General features: G+C 32.8%; 1 protein-coding gene across 1 annotated transcript; it reads right to left on the minus strand.

The window, feature by feature from the left end:
* Positions 1-608: 608 nt before the first annotated feature.
* On the minus strand, positions 609-24,673 carry LOC111515700 (motile sperm domain-containing protein 2). Its single transcript, XM_074176928.1, has 9 exons — positions 24,434-24,673; positions 24,200-24,343; positions 23,622-23,799; positions 23,389-23,552; positions 22,513-22,709; positions 7,975-8,035; positions 3,799-3,917; positions 3,541-3,738; positions 609-2,956 (listed from the first exon to the last, which is right to left on the minus strand). The coding sequence occupies exons 1-9, from the start codon at positions 24,525-24,527 to the stop codon at positions 2,633-2,635; spliced, it is 1,479 nt and encodes a 492-aa protein (XP_074033029.1). The 5' UTR covers positions 24,528-24,673; the 3' UTR covers positions 609-2,632.
* Between the last annotated feature and the right edge of the window lie 348 nt (positions 24,674-25,021).

Below are 25,021 nucleotides of genomic sequence, written 5' to 3' on the forward strand. Positions count from 1 at the left end.
TTTGAACAGCAAATATTGTTATTGAAAATGTACACTTTATTTTGCTTGAAAGAACCAGAATGAATAGATCCACTCTTCACAAACATTATTCAAAGGTACTGAATTTAAGACAAATGAAGATTTTGAAATACCCAACAAGGATGAAAAATGAGACTTGAAACTTCCTATGTTTGTATGATCACCTACATCCATCAATTTATCCAACAAGGATATTTGGAATCAAATATATTTCAGCTCTGGGTTTTGCAAATAAAATAGCTTTTTTCGGGAATTCAAATGGGATATTTAAATTATAGTGATGGGGTCATCATGGTTCAAGATACTTTCTTGAAGTCATGGTGTTTTTAAGTCATGGTGATTAGTCCAAATATTCAATGTTTTATTCATTAGGACGAAGTTCTTTCTAGATTATATAGATTCATGCAAACAAGAAATCAGTAAAGTAAAAAACTGGTTGATTGAAAACTGAAAAATTGTACTGATGAACTGTGAAAATGCCTCATTAAACATTTTTTTTTAAGAAAACTGATTTTTAGTTCTGATTTCCTACGTTTTTATACCACTTGTCATGCTGAATAACCTCACAATTTTCAGAAATGAATGCAAACTTTTCTGTAATATTTGTTTTATTAAGACATTAATAGTAAATCACAATTAGGCCTACACTATATTTCCGCGATTACTTAATTGGTAACTCCTGTTGCCATCAGCACAAAAACCTGGTAACATTATTTGTGAAAATCAAATATGTGATCCAAAAATTCATTAACTGAAAACACTTTTGTGTAACGGCAACTAGGGATTTGGAATAACAAAGTAGTACAGAATAGGATTTCTTTGAGAAGCAGCCATTCAAAAAAAAATTAGCTTTATCCCATTCTGCTAGAGTTGACACTTCTCATCCAAAAAACACCTATGGGGGCGTCTATAAATTATGTGAGGCGTTCAGAAGGGGAAGCGTTCCTGCCGAATCTCACCCATTCCCATGCAGGGGAAAGGAGGCAAATAAAACATACTGTTTGGGCAAGATGTGTAGCTACACCACAAAGTGAAAGAGTATATTAAATACTAGTCAACAGGTTTGAATTGAAAATAATCAGCAAATTACGTTTTTTCAAAAGAAATCCAACACAATTATGCGTAAAAAATTACATGAAATTAGAGCCAAATTTTACAACTCGTCAGGGAGGAATGGGAGTCAAAAAATCGCCAAACGTATAATGGACGCCCCCTATCATACCAATTGTGAAGGATGATGAAAGGTAACTCTTTCTTTTTCTATTATTCATTCTATATCTAAAGTAGCTCAAATGTCATACAAAAATAACTCTCATTAAACTCATGGATGAAATGAAAATTATAACTACTTCAATGGCAAATATATTGTATTTACAGTTTCAATTCACGTATCACATGGTTGTATACACCACTAACAAAAAATAAAGCATATTTTGATTTGGTTTCATCGAAAAATCAAGTCTTTGCTTCTTATTGAAAAAAAAAAATGTTAAAAATGGTTTAGTTGTTATAATATATATGTTGGCAGCACTGACGTTTGACACGCGTACTTGCCGATAATGATTACTTTTGACATGGAAAATGATAATCGAGATATTCTCGGGTCAAGATGATTGCCACTGGAAATGGAAGACGATAAGGTAACTTCGATAGAAATAAAAATTCTAGTGATGAACCATTGTGCTTATAAGCCTTACCTACAGTTTACCTTACCAATCAATCATAAACATTACGGATTATTAACTGTGAAACAGATAAAAACTTCAGAACTGATATTCAAAATAAAAACTCTTTTGAAAGTGACAATGTATCACATATTCAAACAAAAAAAATATTATTGTTAAAAATATACAGTGGGGACGTAAATGGCCGCCCTCTCCAACTTTTGAACAGAACAGATATCAAGGCTGGATGAAATTTACGTAAAATGCATCAATCACTTTCATTATCACACTTTCTGAGTTATTAGTAGGGTCATATTAGTTATGGAAATTTAGAAATGTAATGATAAATATAATTTTAAGAAAGAATGTTTTTCTTGAAATTATTATATTTATAGTTTGCAATTCTTTGAACAAACACAAAAGTGCTAATTACTTGGGAATGGCTAATTTGATTTCCAACAATATATTTTTATTTCTTTCAAAAGTTAAGAAGGAGACTATTAACCTTAGTTTCAATAATACACCTTACAGAGTTTAAAATCTTTGAACGGAAACTAAAATCACTCATCCAGGCTGCTAAGATAAATTGATGTTCTTCACAGTTCAATAGCTTCCAATCAAATTACCAACTTTAATTGTGAATCTTTTCAAAACAAGACTTAGTCTTATCACCCAGTTCAGGAATCTAGACAACAAAAATAACTGCCCCAATCTCTACATCAATCAACAAATATAACCTATGAAAATATACATAAAAACCGATCTGCTGATAAACCTTTAAAAACAATATAACAATTCCTAAAGTATATTGTCATTGTCTAAAGCAGAGCCAGGAGGCTATTATAAAAATCTTGTAAGATACAAAATAGATACAAAAACTGGAATATTAATTTCTTCAATACCCTATAAAACAAATGAACTTCCACGGGCTCTGCAAGTGACAGCTACTGTTATGGCTCATTCATTTCTCTGCAATAAGAATGATCTGAAGAAACTTCTATACTGTTCTGACGTGACAAATAGCCAAGTATGATAGCTAGGAACAAGATTAGAATTATGGTTGCTAACTGGTAATACTGTGTCTTCCTGATGGCGGAGTGGAGTTCATTTTGACAAGTGCTCAATTGCGATATGGCAGCTGAGAGTTTGTTGTAGTTATTCTGATCATTTTCTTGAGTCGGGGTACTTTGTGATACAAAATTACCAGTCAAGTTCATGTCTCCACTCTGTATGCATTTCAGTCGGTGCTGATTGATTTTTCGTCCTGACGAATTCTGCAAAACAAATCGTTATTTATTTATTATGCTTTGAAAAACTGATCAAAGTCTATAAAAAAATTGGTTTTACTTTGATGGTCGAGAAAAACTATATTACCATATAAAGTTGTCGAGTTTATTATTATTACTATGCGGACAAACAATTTTAAGATAAAATTTACAATAATATGTGAAAACATATATACGCAGTATGTTTGTTAAAATATGATTCAGTGTAGGAGTAAAAAAATTAAAAAAATATATATACAGTGTCATCCCCAAAGTATGAGAAACTTATTTATTAAGAGTTTTTCGACAAAAAGTTATTCTTGATAAAAGTTTGTGCATCCCCTAAAACTAATCATGCACCAAAAAATACAGTATACCACGCGCAATATGGAGCCTTCAAATTTTTTATTTTTTTCAACATTCAAATACAGACCGATATTTTGACCAAAGTAAATATGAATTTCTGATGAAATTATTAAAAATGTAGCTCTATTTCCTTGAAGGACATTAAAAAATTAAAAGCTCAAGTGACACAGAATTTCCCTTGTTTTATTTGACTTCTTTTCATCATTTGAATGTAATATATTACTCACCTTCCATATTTCAACAGAATCCACATTGCCAATCTCATCAGGTTCAAGCGTTGTGCTCATCACCAGGAATTTATCTTTGGAAAGTCCCCCGAGTTGGAAACCGGGAAATAGAGTAACCGTGACAGTATTAGATTCTCCGGGAGCTAGCAACCCTGTACTAGGTTTGACCCTGAATTTTTCCGGAGATGTCGTCTTCAACTGAAACATCGAATATTCTTGTTGAGATTATTTTGCTTAGATCTGTATGACTAGAAATACCTTATATGATATGTGAATGCTGCTGTCGACATTCTGTAGTTCCATACTACTAACAAGTTCGTTTCCTTCTTTGGTAAATGTAATGATACTGGACGGCGTAACTTTGAGAGGAACGCCATCTGAAATAACATTAGAAACCGTAAATTAATGAAAATATGTATGGTAGATAAATATTTTACTATTGGAATACTACTATGCAGTGATTTCACAAATATATTGTTATTTATCATGCCCTAAAGAAAATAACATCGGCCGCCACTGGTAGCCATAAACCAATTGTGACGTAGAAGCAAGCCTAAAGTTGTCTACAAAGAGAACATGAGTCGTGATGTCCCTTCTTCGAATGTTTTCGGGCCGAACAACCTCAGGGAAGGGGATAGTGTTGTAAATCATGCCCTAAAGGAAATAACGCCGGCCGCCACTGGTAGCCATAAACCAATTGTGACGTAGAAGCAAGCTTAAAGTTGTCCACATAGAGAGACTGTGTCATTACATGGGTCGTGATGTCCCCTCTTGGAATGTTGTTCGGGCCGAACAACCTCAGGGGCGGAGGTCGTGTTGTGAATCATGCCCTAAAAAAAATAGCGCCGGCCGCCACTGGTAACCATAAACCAATTATGACGTAGCTAAGAGCGCGCGACTGTTCGATGTTCACCGCCGTTCCAGACGTGGCGTTTCATCGAGAATAATGCTACCGGCTTCGATGGCATTCCGAGGAATGTTACGGCGCGTTCGATTGCCAAATATAAGCGCCATCCACACGCCCATTGAGACAGTCAAGTGGAAGTTACAGTGCGGTACGCGAAGCGATCTAGTAAGGCGATAGACATTCGAATAATAGTTGAAGTTTTAGTACCCTTTTTTTTAGTTACTGAGGTGTGTTCGGAACAGTGTTCCAAGCTTTTGAGAAGCAGTCTTTGCAATTCCAGCAACATGATTGTGCCAAGACATATTGGTGTCCATTTTAACCCCCAAGAAACATATTGAAGCAGAAAGCGAAATATTCTATCGTGACATTATTATATCCGGTTCGAAGACATGTGTCTTCTTGGAGAAAACCGATGCCTGGGTTTTTGTGGCATTGAATTGAATCTAGTTGCTTTCACTCCAATTCGAAATCACTTCTAGATCCTCATCAAGATATGCAACCTTCTGCTGCCGGTGAAGATGTGCTTTCGTAGCCGATGTCCTTGAATCTAAATGGAATGACGAGACAAGTGTGCTGTCGTCAGCAAAGCAATATATTGGATTCTTGGTTTTCTCCAATAAGTCGTTGATATACAATAAAAAGAGAGTTGGACAATATGGATCCCTGGGGAACACCAGCGTTGATGGTGAAAGTATTCGAGAGATATCCAGCAACGGACACTTGCAGGGAATCTTCTTTCAGGAAGCTGAAGAGCCTGGGAGGAACAAAAAATTTTAAAAATAGAGACAGCCGTTGATGTGATGTATATTCACATCTGTGCAATAAATTGAGATTTACAGCCACTGAGAAACATGAAAACTGCGAAAGTACAATTTTCACGTATTGTGTAATATCTTTCATCACAAAAATACTGAATAGTGGGGTGATATTCCAAAAAAAAAGTTCTTGGGGTTTTTGTTGATGCTTGTATTGTATTGTACGGAAGCGTAGAAGGCTCACAGATTATTTGTTTATTTGATCCACCATAATTTCGAGTTTTATCTCGTAATTTCGACTTTTATTTCGTAATTTCGACTTTTGTCTCGTAATTTCGACTATTATCTCATAATTTCGACTTTTATCTCGTAATTTAGACTTTTATCTCGTAATTTCGACTTTTTTCTCGTAATTTCGACTTTTTTCTCGTAATTTCGACTTGATAGTCATAATTTTGATTCAAAGGTAGAAATATGGTTCCTTGAGTGCATTATAATTTACTACGAGGTGATGTTAACAGGAGGTTCGTGAAATTGTTGTGATTGAAATTTCAATGAAAATATGTGGTTGAAAGTGGGATCAACCTCAAGCGACCCTAAGGTCTGAATCAATCAATAATTTTAACAATAATCATTTCGAACTGATGTTGAATCAAGAACAAATATTTCAGTTGAATATACATTTTTGAAAATGCTCGTGTCAATGATATTTCGTTAAATTTTACCACACTATTCATTATTTCTCATCTTCACACTTCACAAAATTAGTAATTTTGAAGGTAATTTGAAGATATTTCTTAAAAGGAGGATGTCCCAGAACTTTACGAATCGATATGGGCACTGAAAATGAAGTAATGGAGAGGATACAAAAAGCCTTTCATGAAGTATTTACTAAATCAACAGATCGACCATGTTTTTTTGTATGAAAAAAGCATGCACAATCAAAGGATAGAATCTTGGTGGTCTATATTACGTCAACATAATGCACAATACTGGATGAATTTATTTCAAATCCTAATAGAAGACAATTTATTTGATGCATCATTTTCGGACATGTCTCTAGTTCAATTTTGTTTCATACCATTAGTACAAGTAAGTGATGAGTTGTTGTTAATGATATTTCAATTATAATTTTTATTTCAGAGTGATCTTGATCAAGTATGTTTTGAATGGAGTATTCATAGAATACGGAAAACAAGAAATGATTGCTCCAGCAGGGATACCAAGTATATTGTATGCGATGCCTTCCCTTTATGGAGTTACAGATCACCTCATCAAGATTCCATCATTCGCTTTTGAACATTTTTCGTCGGAGTGTACATATCCCCGGACAGCCTGCGATGAAGATTTTTGGAAATTATGTTCAATTTTTATGAAAAAAATGATTACACAAGGTCCCTAGATCCTTATGCCACAATTGATTTATATATTAACCTGAGAAGTGAATTAATTATGTTATTTGAATAAATTTTAGATTGATAATTAGGCATTAATATTATTCAGTACCTTTTCGAAAAAGTAAATGCTTTCCGTACGAGTAGGAGAAAGTTAACTTTGGCCAAAATATTAGTTTCTCATCATAATAAATCAATCTGATCAGTAATATCCTTACTTCATTATCAAAACTTATCTAAAATTCAGTTTTCACTACAACTGAAGAAATTTCTAGTAGAAATTTATTAACATTTTGAAAGAATACAGTTTGCAATGGCAACCAAATAATACTGTTGGTATGTTCTTCGAAGAGATATAATGTTCATTTCTTAGGTATTTTGGGTTTTCTCTCTTCGTTTCGAAAAATCGTAGAGATCTAATGACGCAAAAAACCTAACTGGAGCAGAATGGTTCCCGAAGGTTGAATAAAAAAATGAGTAGGCTTCGAATATTCAATAACATCGGTTTCTGTCATATTCCTTCGTAAAAAACATACCACTATGAGAAGATTGGAGCACTGTCGAAGTGATTTGAAGAGTGTCGAAATTACGAGAAAAAAGCCGAAATTACGAGATAAAAGTCGAAATTTCGACTTTTAAGTCGAAATTATGGTGGATCAATTAAACAAATAATCTTTGGCCCTTCTACGCTTCCGTAGTATTGCTTGTATGAATATCGTTTTTTTTTTCAAAATGATGGTTCAACTGATAAATTATTTTTAAGAAACACTTCACTCCTCAATTGTTTTTATTCATCAACTGTCAATGCTATTCTCTCTCGATCATTTGCTAATACAGTTCGGTTCATCAACCATTATGTACAGTGCTTTGATGATAATTCTCACTGATAAAAAAATGAAATAAGTAATTAAAGTGATAACGTCCTTTGAATGTATTATTATAAACGAAACTTGATAGTTATGTGTTTGGTTGGTCCGATAGGGGCAAGCAATCACGATGACGAGATTTTATTTACCTTGAACAATTGTAACTGAACTTCAACCTTTGGATATTCAGGATATACAGATATATAATAGCAACTATTGAGTTTTATCTGGTATATTATTTGATAATATTTAACAATTTGTTGATATAAGAATACACTATTACTTCAGCGGGGAAAAAAAATTCGATTCAAAGCGTCCTGACCTGGACAATAAAAAAAACATAATGATGAACAAAAGACAAAATAACCAGAAAACATTAACAACTATTACATAACACCCTTTCTGGCGAAAGTTTTGACGCACCACAAAAACTCTGAAGCGCAAATAAACGACAATCACTCAGACATCCGAAAAACGATACAAATAACGTAAATTATAATAAATAAACTCACCAGATTCTTTATCAACACTGCTAGCTGATACTTCTGACATTGAACCATCCACAAAGTGAACCTGCCACAATGTTATTGATTAGTTTTACTCTGTACTGATTCTTCCCCTACAAACAGCTGGATAAGCTTTCTTACGGGGTGATACAAGTACGGAAAAAGGAATGTGAATTATACATGTTTACAGTGCGATCATAATGTAATTAGGATGATATTTTTTAAGTTTCTACTCAGAATAATGATAGTTTCCTTGCCAACATTTCGAATTCAATCAAATTCTTCTTCATGAAGTTTCATGACATACCTCCCACAATATATATTACTTTATATCTGTTGTGGTTTTAATAATATTCTTTTACTAAAATTACTCACCGAAAAGTAGTTTTTCCGTATTAAAAATAGATTTTTTTTAAAATCCATCAGATTCATCAGCTACATCAAGAAATAACAAACACTGGAGACAAACACTGGAGACAAACACCAAACTGAAGACAAACACCACACAAATGACATGAAACAGCCCAATGATTTTATCTATAATGTTGATAAAGTGGTACCCGTTTACAGTTACGTGAGGGAAAATGGGGATGTTAAAAAAGGATGTTTTTTCAAGCCTCTTAGTTATAATGGGAAATGTTCCTCAATTTGGGTTATTATAGCAAATGCAAATTTGAACAAAATAAAATTGAGTTTAATTCATGAGTTTTTCAAATTCACTTCGAAAAGTATTCCAATTGATGTTTCAAATGTTGGGTTTTAATTTTTAAAGAGGTTTGTTTCTAATTCACATATTGTCAACAGCGCATATATCAAGTTGAAATAATTTATACGTACCTAGATATTCTGCTTTAAAAAAAGAAAATTATCTTTATAAATCAACAATTAAGGCAAAACATAAATTATAGTTCAATACCACCGCCACAAGCCACATAAACAACAGTTGTTTTGTTATTTATTTATATAGAGGAAGATAGGTTAAGTGTACAAAATGTCATATGTTACAGAATGTCTCGGAACATAAGTAAACAGAACAGCACGCCTGTGAAATATGTCATCCTTGTTTGTCTCATTCAGATAACAGATTCATTGTCCTTTATTAGCTATAACCGATGTTGCCAAATGGTGAAATAGAAACCAGTCCCTTTAAATGTTGAATGCATTATTTCATTCCTCTTTTTAAAGTATTTAAATAATTTTTTAAAGAAAAAGGTTGAAATGATAAGTTTAAAATCCGTTGTTTTAGAGCTCTTTTATGAAAACTACTTGATTTTCGTCAGGAAGAACATTCCCCATTAAGGCTAGCATCACATCCGCAACTTCATTCAAGCAACTTTTTGATCACAAAAAATATCATTATTGGATGCGGCAGCTAAACAATTCCAACATCTTAGATTTTATTGGAGGCTTAATTGTTTTAGAAACTCGAAATATTGTATATACTCACAAAAATGCAATTTTTGACGTAACCGGATATTTTTCCGACTTCTGGTTTTTCCGGACATCAAAGTTTGATTTTTAAAATACATTTTTCAAATCTACATAATTTTCTGAACCCGATGATACCTCATATTTGATATTTGAATTATAGTTTGGAACACATAGTTCTTTCTGTCAAGTGGCCTGCAAGATAACCCGACTTAACCCCTTTAGACCTCTTTTGGGCCCTTGCGGGTTATCGAAGAAGTTGCTATGAAACAATAAAACAACTTATGGTTTATTGTTAATGTTAATTGAAGAGGTTAAGTTGGATGATTTTACATGCCACCATGTCTAATCCAACCAACTTATTTTCATTGAGCGCTTGCAAAAAACTAGTTACACAGTACACAAGAAACTTCAATTGAGCATGTATAAAGTTTTAGAATGTAAGCCATATGCATGTATCAATTTAAATTTATAATTTTATTAAATTCATGTAATAAGGCCTTGTAAGCCTGTTTGAAGAATAAATAAATAAATAATAAATGAATAATTCAAATATTAATTATGGGATAATATTGGATTCAAAAAATTATGTAGATTTCAAAAATGTAATATACATAAAAATCAAAATTTGATGTCATTTCCGAAAAAAACGGAAGCTGAAAAAATATCCCGTTACTCAAAAAAAATTTCCTCTTTGTGATCATATTCGGTATTTCGAATTTCGTAAAAATAACTCGAGAAATAAAGAAAAAAATGGGGGTGTACTACGAGTCTATGCCACCCGGTATATGTTATGTATCTATATTTTAATATACATTTAAATTTCGGTAAGTTTTACCATTTTCTTTATTATTGTATTTCATGATTTTAGTTACAGATATGAAAAAGCTGAACTAATTTCAATAACGAGGATAACAGAAAAATTACAAGAAAGAAATGCGATCTTCATTATATAACGTATGAATAACAGCCGTGTAATTAGTCTGGTTCACATGTACTCGATTTAGCTTTTTTTGGTGACATTTTTCAGCCCTGTCCAAAAACCATGATTTTTAGAAAAAAAAAGGTTTCTTAAAAAAATTTCTTTGTTGCTAAAAAATGCGTTTGTTAATTAACGATCGTTTTTTGCAACTAAATATTAAAATTAAGGAACCATTTTTTTTAATCATAAATTCTATTGTTCTTTAAGGTTTTGAAAAAGTTTTCGCATTGTTTATTTAACAATCATTTTTTTTTCAATACTTTGTTCTATAATAAAAGTAACTATGGGTTTTTTGTTTTTTAATTTATTTTATTCTTTATAAAACTTTTAATATTGTGATACCTTGATACTTGTGTTTTTCATTCGCTCCTTCGCTTTTATAATTATATAATTATAATAACTTTTAAACTATTGCAGTTATGACAAATATGCTCCAAGTCTTTTTTGTTCATTATGAATTTATTAACAATTTAAGCCTTTTACTAAAGTTGTAGTCCTATTATTTATTTAATTATTGATCGTTATTTATTAAAAAAAAGAAAAATTTCAAGTTTTCAGGGAATTTACTAAATCAAAAACATACTGAAAGTTATTTTGAAAATTTATTAAATCATGTACAGTACAGTTAAAAGTTTTTTTTATAATTTTTATAATTTTTTTTGTAATCTTTTAGATCGTTTTAGTGGCGCTGGCTCATCATCTGTGGTTTCTTCTGTATTTTCTTGTGATGTTCCTTGAACCTCCTCCTCTTCGACTTCTTCAAGTATCGGTTCACAGTATTCTTGAACTCTTACTGGAAAATCTTGATAATCATCAAGGGCGTTTTCATTTCCATCGGGATTACTATCGATAGCATTTAATTGGCCGATGACCGATCATATCAGTATCATCATTGTCATCATCAAGTGATGGCCTTGTACTGTTAGAACATGTTTCACCTTTACAATTTTTGCATAAAGATGAGCAAGGAAGCCCAGCTTTTTTACATCCACATCGATTATTACACTGTTTTATGCAGGCACAATTCACCAGCTTAAGTAAGTCGTCAGGCGCCAGTTTTTCCGTTGTTTTTATCGGCAGGAACATTGTTTCAGATTTGATCCAACCCCAATCTTCCGGATTCAAATTATAATTACCAATCCAAGACAGAACTTGGTAATACGTCCTAAATGAGTGTAAATGTGTTGCTATTGTTGTTGGAGGTAAAGTTGCTAAGTTGATCGCAGTCTTTGATTTCGCAATCATACTTAAGAATCGAGAAACACGACACTGGTCTGATGTTGAATTAGTATCGAATTGACCGTACAAGGTAATTTAAAAATTTGTGAGCATCGGAAATTTAAAGAAGGTTAATGAGTAAACTTATTAAAATTAAATTAACAGAATGACTGATTGCTTCATTTAATTTTCTTAAACTCCAAACAAATATGACAATAAGTGAATGTTAATGATCCTACAACTACTGAAAGTGCAAGTAATAAAATCCTTATGATTTATTGTTACATGACAGGAAGTTTATGTTGAAAAGACTTAATTTTTTTTTTTTAATAAATAACCATCAATAATTAAATAAATAATAGGACTACAACTTTAGTAAGAGGCCTAAATTGTTAATAAATTCATAATGAACAAAAAAGACTTGAAGCATATTTATCATAACTGCAATAGTTTGAAAGTTATTATAATTATAAAAGCGACGGAGCGAATGAAAAAGACAAGTATCAAGGTATCACAATATTAAATGTTTTATAAAAAATAGAATAAATTTAAAAAAAATACATAGTTATTTTTATTATAGAACAAAGTATTAAAAAAAAATTAAATAAAAAAATAATTTGCTTATAACAATTTTTTTTAAATAATCAATAAAAAAATAATAAAAAAAGAGGTTTTTTTAAAACCTTAAAGAACAATAGGATTTATGATTAAAAAAACGGTTTCTTAATTTTAATATTTAGTTGCAAAAAACGATTGTTAATTAACAAACGCATTTTTTAGCAACAAAAATTTTTTTAAGAAACCTTTTTTTTCTAAAAATCATGAATTTTTTTCAATTACCATAATGCAAAAAAAATTTTCGAATTGCTTACAAACAATGTATTTGTTTATAATAAATTTATCAACAATAGCTGTAAAAAATTAAAAAAAAAATATTAATTAGTTTTTAGCCATGAGACATCGAAACAATAAAAAACTTTAAAAAAAATTGTATTGTATTTTTTATAAAATTATAATTTTCAATTGTTAATAAAAAAATATAAAATAATAATTTTTTTATTTTGGCAACGGTAATCTATTTTTTGCCTATTAAGGATAACTTCAACAAAGGAAAAAATGCCAGGGTTTTAGTTTAATAATTATAGGGATTTTTATGTTAACTTTCAATTCAGAAAAAGTTATTAATTAACAAATTTATAATTAACGTTAAAATTGGGACAAAAATTTTTTGACTGCGGATTATTGTTTATTGATGTATCCCAACATTACATGAATTTTTTGATTCCTTAATATTTGCATTTAATATGTTTAAATAATTTTTTTTGTTTTTATGTCAGAGTGACGAAAGGCGCGCGGAAGCCAGACTACCCGCTTTTGACTCTATTTTCAGGGCTCTGTAAAAATTATAAATAATCGAGATACAGTTTCGGGAGTCGGGACTTTTTTTACGCAAATTCATTGATCTTTTCAAATTTTTCTTCAAATTTCCAAAATTTTGAAAATTTTCCGAGATATTAAGAAAAAACTAAAGCCCCATTTTTTTCACTTAATTGTTTATAACTTTTATAATTTTCATCGGCGCGTTTTCGGACCTGTCCTTAAACTTTCTAGGCAAAAATACGAATCGAATGACACCTTGGTCGTAATTTTTGGACAGGGCTGAAAAATGTTACAAAAAAAAGTACATGTGAACTAGACTATAAATGGACTCTAATGCAGACTCCAGTGAGATTGGGACAGATCATATGAATAAAGAACATTTTTATTTTATTTTAATTTAACAATTTTCGTGAGTAATTTTTCATAATCAAGAAAAATTAATTATCTTGACATCAAGCTCGCCAGAATTAGACCTGGCAATGCCGTAAGAATTATCCATCACAGAGCGTGAAATAGAATAGTGTATACAGAGATGTTTAATACACGTGTTTAGTCAAGCAACGGCAATGAAATATGTTTGAAATAGACTAATGGGAAGTTCATGGCTGACTGGGCATTAGAAATCGTTGAAAAAACTTACTTGACTATTGTTATTAAAGAGATGTTTGTACATTTGTTTATCAATGTTTTAATCCACAACTTTCACAAAATCATTTTGAGATTGGTATATTTTCTTTCTATAATCACTTCTTTTATTTCAAAAACTGCTTGAAAATGTCATAGAAGTGTTTCAATCAAAATATTTTCTACTCTCCTAAAAAGATTTAGCAAGTTGTTAAAATACAGAATTCAACTTATTCAAACAATAATATGCTCACCCTTTTCTTTATTTTAGGTGTTATTACGACTTCACTTGAAAAATCGTTTACGTCTAAATAAGAAGAGTCATTCATCTTGCAAGCTATTTGGGAAATGTTTCGGAAGTTTTCACAAAATCTTGTCTCCTATCCACTAGTAGTCAAAGAAAAAAACGGAAAAATACACCACCGAACCTTTCTTAAGCACCAAATAAAGTAAGAAGCATTCAGGTATTAGGTAGTTACCGTACTTAGTCAATGTAATTTTGACTATTTGCGCATGCGCTGTCCTACAAATTCACCATCAACTTATTGCACTTTACAACAGGGCTACCAATTGCTGCATATTTATACATTTTCTGTGAAATTCGAACCCCTGCTGTGTAATGCTCAGTTCTGTGTTATATGAAATCAATCTAGACAATATTATCAAACTTCCTTATTTGAACCATTGCTCCATTATTTCATAATCTTTGAGCCAAAACCTCATTAACAGAAACTACAAATGTTGAAAATAATGAAAAATATTCGGTACTATGGGAAAGAAAGTTTTTGGCTTTCTACTACTCCATCTTAGGAAGATCCCCACCTTTTTTTTATATCAAGTTGGAGTAGTAGAAAGCCAAAAACTTTCCCAAAAATTTGTCACTCCTAAAAGTATAACCCCTTCAATTCATGATCATAATAAACGGCAAATACAAAATAGAGTTTCGCAATCATATAAATGCAAATTTTGTCAAAAATGTAATTTTTCATGATGGCGTTGATTTACTCAATAAAATTCCCAACAATATAAAAAAAGGGGTCTGGAAATTCAAGGCACAACTGAAAGAATATATTTTGAAATAGATTGACAATTTTGTTGTTTCAAATATAAGAAAGTCAGTTAGTCAAAAATTCAATGTTTTGAAGGTTGTAATATTCAGATCTGAACGAAGCATGTTGATCAGCTGTGTAAGGCCTCATACAGTGCTTTTCAGATAAAAGTATCCACCTTTAATAACTTTTGTAATACTGGTATTTAGGAAAAATCCAAAAACACGTCAATTTATGTTGGAAGGGGCAAGCATTATGGCTTATTTAAACTTACTGGAAAAGCCACCCCCTCACCCCTAGCATCATCCCTTTTTTTTCAAATTACTTCTCATATTTTTCATGTAAAATTTGGATACTCCTCTTTGAGCTGATTTCAAAAATGTATAATACTTGTAGGTTAAAGTGGTTAGTTTATGAGATAAACAATTTTTCTTTTAATAGCACAAATTTTACTTATTTTTTACTTTCACTTTATTTGCCTGTACTAAAATGGGTTGGCTCAATCATGAGCCAAGAATGACAGCCTTCTGCATCTGTCCGGCCAAGCCGGTATGAGTGATCTGGATAGAGTCTGCGGAGTTCGAAGAGAAAATCTCCACGACAAATATCGTTTTGTTCTGGTGGCCGAGAAGGACTACATCAGGCTTATTAGCTTGAATGAGCCTGAGGGTGGGAAACGACTAGTTCCAATAAATTCGGCACTTCTCGTTCCCCACAACGGATTCAATATCCCCCGGAGCGTAGGGCAACACCGGTGTCTCGTCAATACCGTAAGAGTGCCGTAGATGGTAATATGGCACTCTTAGGGCCGCGTTATGTCGATAGATATAGGCCGAGACCGCATATACTGGACATGCTGATACCAAGTGCATTAGGGTCCCGGTCGCCTCGCAGCAGGCCCTGCACCTTGTGCCAGGAACATCACGCGACTGCGGTAGACTAAGGTGTTGAAGACACCTTTCTTTGCATAAAATTCTTTTTGTCTCATGTGAATTCGAAGATCTAATCATTGAATTTGAGATGCCCACCAAAATTCTACGATTTCACAACCAAGTCATTTTGCACCTTTTCAAAGGTCTTGGAGTGTATGTGTACACCACATCTATCTAGCGATTTTTCCGCATAATCCAGAATTCTGATAATATATCAAATGAAAGAAAGTCTCATGTCTTACAATTTCTTTACAATTTTCAAAGGCGATTTTACAACGGGCACAATGTGATCAACTTTCCGCCTCTTTCCTTAGAACTTGAAAATGTGAAATTATTATTCAGATTTTTATCAACCATCCCATTTAAAATTCAGATCAAAATTGAAAACATTACATTATGTACCTGATCTCTAGACAGGGTGGATTAGGTCATACACCAATAATGCTGACAGTAAAGACATAACAGGTAGATGAAAATTCTGTGAAAGAAACTTTATTATAGGTTTGAGACCCTAGAAAAAACTTTTGTTAACTGAATGGATATTTTATGGCCATTCATAAAAATTACTGAACCAATGACAAGATTTCAATCAAATAGACTTTTAAACTTTACTAATCTTGATCCCAAATCAGTTTGAAGATATCAAAGAGACGTTCAGTAAGGCTATATAATATTATAACCATTAAGGAATATTTGAAGGGACCAAAGAAATTGTTGTTTCCATGAACAGCACAACAAACTTTCAAGATTGTGTGTATAGTCTAGTCAACGAGCGCTGAAAAGAATAATGTAGTAGTAGAGTGTGTGAAAGATGCGATTGTTTTCGACTTCAAGGTTTGTTAAGAGTAGTAGTAGTAGTTGTAGGTAAATACGAGGGTGATCCGAAAAGTTTCCGACCTAACAAAGATACACGATATTTTTTTTATTTTTCAACATAGTCTCCTTTTAACTCTACACATTTCTCCCAGCGATGCTCCAGTCTCTGTAAACTGCCCAATATAGTACTCGACGGTTTTCTCTGCAAAATAATTGTTCAGGAAAGTGAATGCCTATTCATTTGATTTAAATCTCTGTCCTCCAAGCGCAATTTTTATATGAGTCGCTTGGGACTAGATCTGGTTAGTAAGGCGGATGATCAAGCAGTAATTCGTGGATTTTCGCCATGGCAATCGCTGAGGTGTTAGACGATGCGTTGTCCCGGTGAAATAGGATTTTCTTTTTCCGCAAATGTGACCGTTTTCCGCAAGTTCTGCCTCCATGGTATGCTCCTGCATGGTATGCTCCTGCAATGTTTTTTCCTTTTTGAAAATAATCGACAGCATAGTGTCAGAGACTCGATTAATTTCAACACGACTCCGCTACATATATGAAACCTTAATCTGAGAGATTGTTAACTAGTAACAACTCCATATCGTGAAAAAAGCCTCAAGCGGAGAAGAAACATCTCATATTTCGAAATAATAATCTCTTCCAACTACCTACACAGTAGGCTCTGGTAAACATCGAATACTACGCTGGATTTCTCAGAAACTGGAGAATAAAAAAAATGTTTTTTGAGAAAAATGAAAATTCACCTTTGGTATATCTGTCCCAGATAAAGGGGTTTAACACTATTTTCAAAATATTATTATGGTTTGATACTAATTATTGTATTAATTGCTTTGTATTATTCACTTAGTTTTGCTCTATTAAGTCTGACTTCCACATTGTTTGAACTATTTGATTGTTGAGAGATTCGAATTAAACTACAGGTTTCAAAGTCAAGCAGCAAGCAGTGAAAATAAATAGGAAAATAAAATTTGTCATCCATTTTTAATACCCTATATCTTTGAAAGAATCTGAAAAAACACTACTCATTATGTATTTTTTTGAGATTTTGAACATTGGAATTGTATATAATTTTAGGGAGAATATACATCTGTATCTGTAGAGTAGGGAGGATGAATGTAAGCCCACAGCACTTAGGCCACATGTGACCCATTGTACATCCTCCCGAGGAGTGGTCCTCCTAGGTCATCGTCCATCATGTCCTTTCCAGGAAGGTGGACAGGTCACTGGGATACATCTCCTTTATATCGGCAGGTGTAGGCCAAGACTCGCCGAACATACACTCTCTTATTGACGATAACTCCGGGCACTCGCATAGGACATGCCTGACAGTCTCATCTTCCTGTTCACACATCCTGCATATCGGTGTGTCCACTAGCCCCATATTATGGAGGGATTTCCTAAGTTGACAGTGGCCAGACAGAAATCCTACTGTTAAGCGTAGATTTTTCCTGGTCGCCAGATATTTCTTTCCTGGGCGCCACCTTTCCAGGGTCGCCTAGGGTGATCCTGGCAAGATTGCATTCCATCTCTTCAGGGATTGAGCATGGGCTAGTTCTGCAATTGTCGAAGTCATCAAGCCTTAGGTGCCACTGGATCCTAAAATTCTTAGTCCAGCCGATTCCTTGGCTAAAGAGTCGGCAATGCGATTACCTTTACTCCCTTAATCCACCTCGGGATAATGTTATTATCTACCGAGGCTTTGGCTAAATCTTGGTGACACTTGCTAGTACTAGTACTAGCCCTGAGGTTACACGTTGTCTGTTCAAGGCTAATAGGGCTTGTCTGCTGATTGTTATGTTTTTGCCAGAAATTCTTCTCCTGGTTATTTCTTTTGTGGCGATTGAGATACCAGCCAGTTCTGTTTGGACCACGCTGGTATTTTTCCCATTGCCAACTTAATCCTTAGGCTTGGTGATCTGGAGTATACTCCACATCCTGAGCCTTCTTTGGTTTTTGAGCCGTCTGTATATATGCGTATTGCATTTGTAGCATCTGACTCTATGTTCTGATTTATTTGTATTTTGTAGGGTTTATTAAGCACAAACCTGGGTTCAATTGCATCACTGGTTGTTTGCAGCAGAGGTTGCACAGTAAATGCTTCTCGCCATAGGCCCAGCCTCAATTGACCCATTCCTACTTCGAGGTTTACACCAGCAGTGCGCAATCGTACCATGGCCATTAATGCAACCTTCTTAACGTATAGGTCCAGAGGGGTCAGACCCGTAATTATTTCCATTGCCGCGGTTGGTGTTGTTCTCATGGCTCCTGTGATGTTTAAACAAGCCATTCGCGGATAATATACATATACAATAATCTTATGCTCTAAGAGTCACGGTTTTTACCAGAAAAGGAGAATAGCAAAACAGTATTTTAGAGCTTGTACGAGATAATAAAATCAGAGAAGTGCATAAAGAAGTGAAATGTTTGTTATTACAGGGTTCGCCGTATATCCAAAAGGATATACAATCATAAGGCAAACTTCTGGCTAGGACATTTACACCATCACTATCTATGATATTTAGTATACAGGGTAGGGTGGCCTATCTGTATATAGTCGAAAAACATTTTTGAAGGTTATTTACCGGGCCACTTTGTGAAAATGTTCCTTTATTTTAAAAGATGAAACCACCAAAAATTCAATTCAATCCAAGAAGAGGAAAACTTGTCACAAGTAGGTCAAAATATTAGGTATAGGTACATACAATATTATATTCACATTTTATTTATCTATTGAGGGATAGATCAGTGTCAGACTATTGTGTTGCCTGTAATTAAAATATTTATTTCTCAATGGGTCACTTCTAAGAATAAAAATATACCTGACTCTACAGGTAGTTGTTTTCTGGGAATTTTTCTGTGTTTACAGTGGCTAGCCACTCTATGTAATAATTTCATACTTATCATAGTATGCAACAGACCTATCTAGAGATGAATAGAGTTTGTGTATTTTCTTTGTGAAATTAAAAAACAAAAGTTATAATGTCTAAGACTCGAAGTTTACGAAAAAATAGTGTCGTGTATTTAAGTGGACATTATACACCCCAAATTGTTGGTACTGAATTGCCTTCTGAGAAACAAGTTCTGCATGTTTCATTTTTCAACATGCGTAAAGTGAAACTAAGTTTACGTGAAAGTGCAGCCTAGCTACTAAAGAAGTTTCTATTTCTTGGGACAAAGCTTGCATACCAATACGATAAGAAAATCACTGTATTGAAAAACTGGAAAAATTTTACGCCGAGTGGAGACGGTTACAAAAGTCAGATAAGAGAAAGAGTGAAAGTGCAAAACAAAAAGAACAAAAATTTGTGGAAAAGATGGACGATATATTTGATATACCCCATACATATTCTCTCTATCAAAGCTAGATCCTTACAAACATTATTTAATCTTTCTTTATCTATGGGAATCTTCCTGAATTCTGGAAGCAAAGTTTTCTAACTTCAATTTACAAATCTGGTGATAGAGAAAATATTAAAAACTACCCTCTAGTGAGCAAGCAATCTGAAATTTCCAAGTTGCTGGATTGTTTGATAACTAAAAAACTGACATTCAATACAAAAAACATAATAAATGAACACCAACATGGCTTTATATCTGGTAGATCCAACACTACGAATTTGTTGCTTTATCAACATTTTCTTTAGAATAACCTAGAGGAAAAACACCAAATTGACTATTTATACTGATTTCTCTAAAACCTTTGACAGGGTGAATCATGATCTTCTCATGGCTAAGCTCCTAGCATTAGGCATCAATGGTAACATGTCAAAATGGATAAAGAGTTATTTGCATAATAGAATTCAGTATGTTATATGCTGGTTCCTGTAACGTCTGGCGTACCTCAAGGATCGCATATAGGCCCAATACTCTTCATTATTTTTGTAAACGATGTGTCGGATGTCATACGCCACAGCTATTATTCAATGTTTGCAGATGATCTCAAACTTTACAGGGTTTTAGACAACTTTTATGATGCAGAACTGTTACAGATAAATTTAAATAACTTATCTCGTTGGTGTGATGAAAACATGCTTCTTTTAAATATAAATAAATGTTATCAAATAACATTTTGAAGAGCTGTGAAACCTATTGTACATCCATATAAAATCAAAAACATTAATCTAACGTTGACTAACAGCGTTCGGGGCTTGGGAGTGTTGTTTGATAGCAAAGTAACCTTTAAAGGTCATATTGATCACATTATATCTAAATCACTCAAATTATTGGGATTTGTTCAACAATCCACAGATAAATTTTCTATAAATACCTTTAAAAATATTTTACTGTTCTTTGGTATGCTCGGTCTTGGAAAATAATTGCGTGATATGGAGTCCTCTGTATCAGACAGATATATCTATGATTGAGAAAGTACAAAACAAATTTCTCAGATTTAAACTCGGATATCTGAGGTCCGACTATGAGTACTCAGACATTCTGCTTCTTCTGAATTTATCTACTTTGGAGCACCGCTGAGCTGAAATTGATCTAAGACTTTCCCATAAAGTTATAAATGGTAATATGAACTGTCCATTTGTAACACAAATGATTAACTTCAACGTAAGTTCAAGAAGAACTAGAGTGTCGGAGGTGTTTAAAGTTCCTTACCATTCTACTAGCTATGGCTTAAATGAAACCATCACGAGAATGCTTAGGTTAGCAAATAAGAATAGCAACTATATTGATTTGTTGGACTCATCCTTGTACTCCTTTAAAAATCAGGTTGAACGAATTGACCTACTATGAAGAAACTGCTGATTATTATCAATAATTGATTGATATTTGTTTTTTGGTATTCTATATTATTATTCAATCGTTTATTTTTCCAATCCACTATTTATGTGTTGATTGTATAATGGCAAGTCCGTAAATAAATAAATAAATATAAAGCAAAGTTCCGTCCGGGGTTTATGTATGGCATGGCATCGACTACCAGCTAGCTGATCGGGAAAAAATAGCTGAAGAAAAACATAAAAAAATGTCGGAGCGATTTGAACGAAGTCTTCAAGAAAAATCTAAACTAATGAAAACCGTGACACTTTCATCCTCAGGAAGCAAATCCTCTGTTGAAAGTGAGATAGATGAAAGACTAGAATGCCAAGAGCAAGTACTCCTAAGCCTAGAAGAGCCATCACAGCCAAAAAGAAGAAAATATCGTAAAATGACAACGTAGGTACATTATTGTTCAGATATTTTTTTGTAATTGAATCACTCCAAATTTGAAAAAGTATACATGTAGTGTTATTTTACCTGTCGAGCATAAATTATTCTTTTAAGAGATAATATATTTCTTGCACTAAATGCGCCTTCCGGATAACAAAATCTTGTTTTGTAATAGATTTCCCCTCAACAAATAAAAAATATTTGCAAAACTAGGCAATCATTGATGATTTAAAAAATAATTGAATAATTTTTTATCAGAATTAATGTTGCATGCGGCACCACTTCTTGGTATCCGATCGAAATGAAATTTTGATGGGGATGTTTTTTCATGAAATAGAACCTTTTTGAGGGGTGGCAAAAGATGACCACTCTAAATTACAGGGTGTTTTCTAATAGCAGTGAAAATATGTAAGGACATGTTCAGGAGCAAATTTTATGAAAAAAATTTCATTCAAACATGGGTTTGAAAATGCATTGTTTCCAAGATACAGGGTGATCAACTTTTCTAATAAAAAACCTATTCTGCATTAATATTCAACATTATTGATCAAAAACTGTACGCTAAAGACATTTCTTGTGATATTTAATTTTCTGTTGGTAAGAAATCCAAAAATACAGCTTTTTTATCAATTTTTTTTCATAGGTTGCTTTGTTTTCCACAATAAAAATGAAAAGCACTCTATTGTATATCCCTCGATCACACATTAATTCATTTTCTTATTGCTATGTATGACACATATACAATTTAAAAATTAGATGTATCAACAAATTCTGTTGAAAATTATCCTTTGCCGCCAATATTAATACAAAAAATGAACTTTTGCAAAAAGTTCAGCATCGTGTATTTTAGAAACAATAAGAAAAACTATATACTTTTTAGGGGCATCAGTAATGCTATTTCAAAGTTGGATTTTAACACAACTGGATCTTCATCACTAACCTTTTTGTTGCTGGGCGCACTGGCTTTTTCTTCCTGAACTGTCTCTGGTACAAAACTGAATACATAGGTATTCTGACCACCCCACTTTTCTAAGATATGTTCTGGAGGCACGAAGGTTTTTAAATCCTTTTTACTAACAAACTTGATTTTTTCCACAGCTTTTTCAGGCAACCAACTCTTAACTATTTTGAAGGCAGCTGAAAACAACACAGTTATCTCTGACTGTGAAAGTTTGGAATATGTACAACTATTACAGGAATTTACTTTTGGTGATAAAAATTTGTTGAATGATATCTTTTTTTCATAGTCATATCCTGCAGACCATTCATGGATTCCAATTGTTTTTGCAGGATAAAAAACTTCTATTTCAAAATATTTCTTTTTGGAAACATGTTCTGAATGATATTGCTGCTTCACTCAAAGTTTTTGTTATTATTTGTTGGCAATATCACCAAAATGTAGAAATAAAAATTATGTTGCCAAATTCTGAAAATTTTTCTCAAAATGTTCTTCATGTCGCTCTATCTCTCATTAAAATTAAAGGTGTGTTTACTTTATTTGCTGGTGACACCACAATAGTATGGCACTCAAGAAAGGCTAATAAAATCAGTAAAAAGTATTTATTATCTGTTCTAGAACATATTGGTACATCTGTCCTTTTTCATAAGTTACATATTATATTTTTTAATGTTGAAATTACTGTATTTTCTTTTTGACAGACGAGATAATATCTAAAAAAAGATTTTATATATGAAATGATTTTCCTCTATTGAAAATGAATTTGAAGCAAAAAAACATTGTGAATTGAAGTTTGACTTCACGCTCTCTCGTCACAGTTGTTCATTCTATCAAAGTATGAAAATTAAACAAACATACCTGTTAGGACCCAAGGCATCTCAAAAATGAGTATGTAGTTCAGAAAATATGGATAGTATTCTTTAAAAAGCCCTATAAGATACTTTATCACTTCCATGTCCATATTACTAAGACCACAACCTTCCATATCAAAAAATATGGTTATTTGGTTTCCGTTAACCATCCTAAAATAAATACAAATCATATTGATCTTAAAATAACTAAATATTTTCAATAAAAAAATTAATTCTCACCTCTCTACCCTTTCAAACCAATATATGATACACCTCTTCAGTAAGTTAATATCCACAGCCCCTTTGACATGTTTGTTACATTTGAAAACTAGTAATTTACAACCATCAATATCAGCTCCATGGGTAAAAAAAGCTCCAGAACAGATTAAATCCATTTTGACATTACTTTCATTTATATCTAGAAGAAATAATACCTTTGACAAAAGGATTGTGTATCGACATATATTCCACATACAGAAACAGAAAAAATATTCTTCTTTATATATAAAATAATTTCAAATGAAAGGGTCTTAACACCAGATTTTTTAAATAATTATACTTTTGCTTTCAATACTTTCAGAGAGTTTCTCTTCACAAACAACGAAGTAACCAGGTTTTTCTAATCTTATTTACTCTGTAGCTCCACAAAAGAACTATATCTTGAAACTTTATGTGCCATAAAATACTGAAATCAGAAGGGTTATTTCGTTTATGCAATTATATAAATTAACAAATGCAGTCAGAATTAGCACCTCTCCTTGGATCTACTGTACCTGTATCTACTGTAGTATTTTATGTAGTACCGCTACTTTACCTACCATTAACTTGTTGATCTTTCCTCCATTTTACAGCAACCCATAACATGTTAAGGGCCATTTCTACATTTCCTTCATTATGTAAAATGAATCTCTGCAACCAGCGATCACTTGTTTTCACCTTCTCCACATCTCTTGGATCAACCTCTGAAAAAACAATCATACAGTTTCAGAAAATGAAGAGTTCTCATTTGATTAGTTCTGATAAATGAAACTCATTTTTGAATAGTACATTACCGTCTGGACTTTTGGTAGATAAATCATTTAAAAATCTGGACCTGAGATCATTTATTTTATCTTGAGATATTTCCAAATGATCCTTAACAGGCATCTTGGATATATCAATATTCAACAATATGGTATACTTTTTCTTTTCAGCTGCGGCACCAAGGTCTTAGACTTTATACTATAAGTACTGATAAATATTAAAATTTAAAATCAAACTATTCAAAAATGAATAATCCAAATGTCAACGATCATTGTCATTGTCACCTGTCAGTCATCGTTACATTTCCCAAGGACATAGATATCACAGAAGAGTAAACAATCAGGATCGTCACTCCTAAACTCGAGAAAATCTTGAAGCTTTTCTCGCGTACAAAGGTCGTCATTTTCTCAGGAGAAATTGCTGTCTGACACCTAAATGTCGCTAGTTCAGTGTTTGAGGTCCGATATTTTCACCTAAGATATTTGAAATCAGGTTCGAAAAAACAAATCGGGATTTGTAATCACAATTCTGCAGCAGAAACTTTCGCACTGATTTTACAGATCTGCAAGCTTGATTCACGAAAAGATTATAATATGTGTTTTCAGTTTCTATTATAG

This window comes from Leptinotarsa decemlineata, unplaced genomic scaffold (assembly GCF_025532065.1).
Source record: "Leptinotarsa decemlineata unplaced genomic scaffold, Ldec_3_MD MMD2_tig00002082_RagTag_RagTag, whole genome shotgun sequence".
Taxonomy (NCBI): Eukaryota; Metazoa; Arthropoda; class Insecta; order Coleoptera; family Chrysomelidae; genus Leptinotarsa; species Leptinotarsa decemlineata.

What these genes read in the sequence shown, in the direction of transcription:
- LOC111515700 (XM_074176928.1), bottom strand. Translation starts at nt 24,527, where the DNA reads ATGCCTGTTAAGGATCATTTGGAAATATCTCAAGATAAAATAAATGAT. An exon ending in ATCTACCAAAAGTCCAGACG is followed by an intron (nt 24,344 to 24,433) that starts GTAATGTACTAT and finishes TTGTTTTTTCAG; the next exon opens with AGGTTGATCCAAGAGATGTG. An exon ending in GTGCGCCCAGCAACAAAAAG is followed by an intron (nt 8,036 to 22,512) that starts GTTAGTGATGAA and finishes ACATTGTGGCAG; the next exon opens with GTTCACTTTGTGGATGGTTC.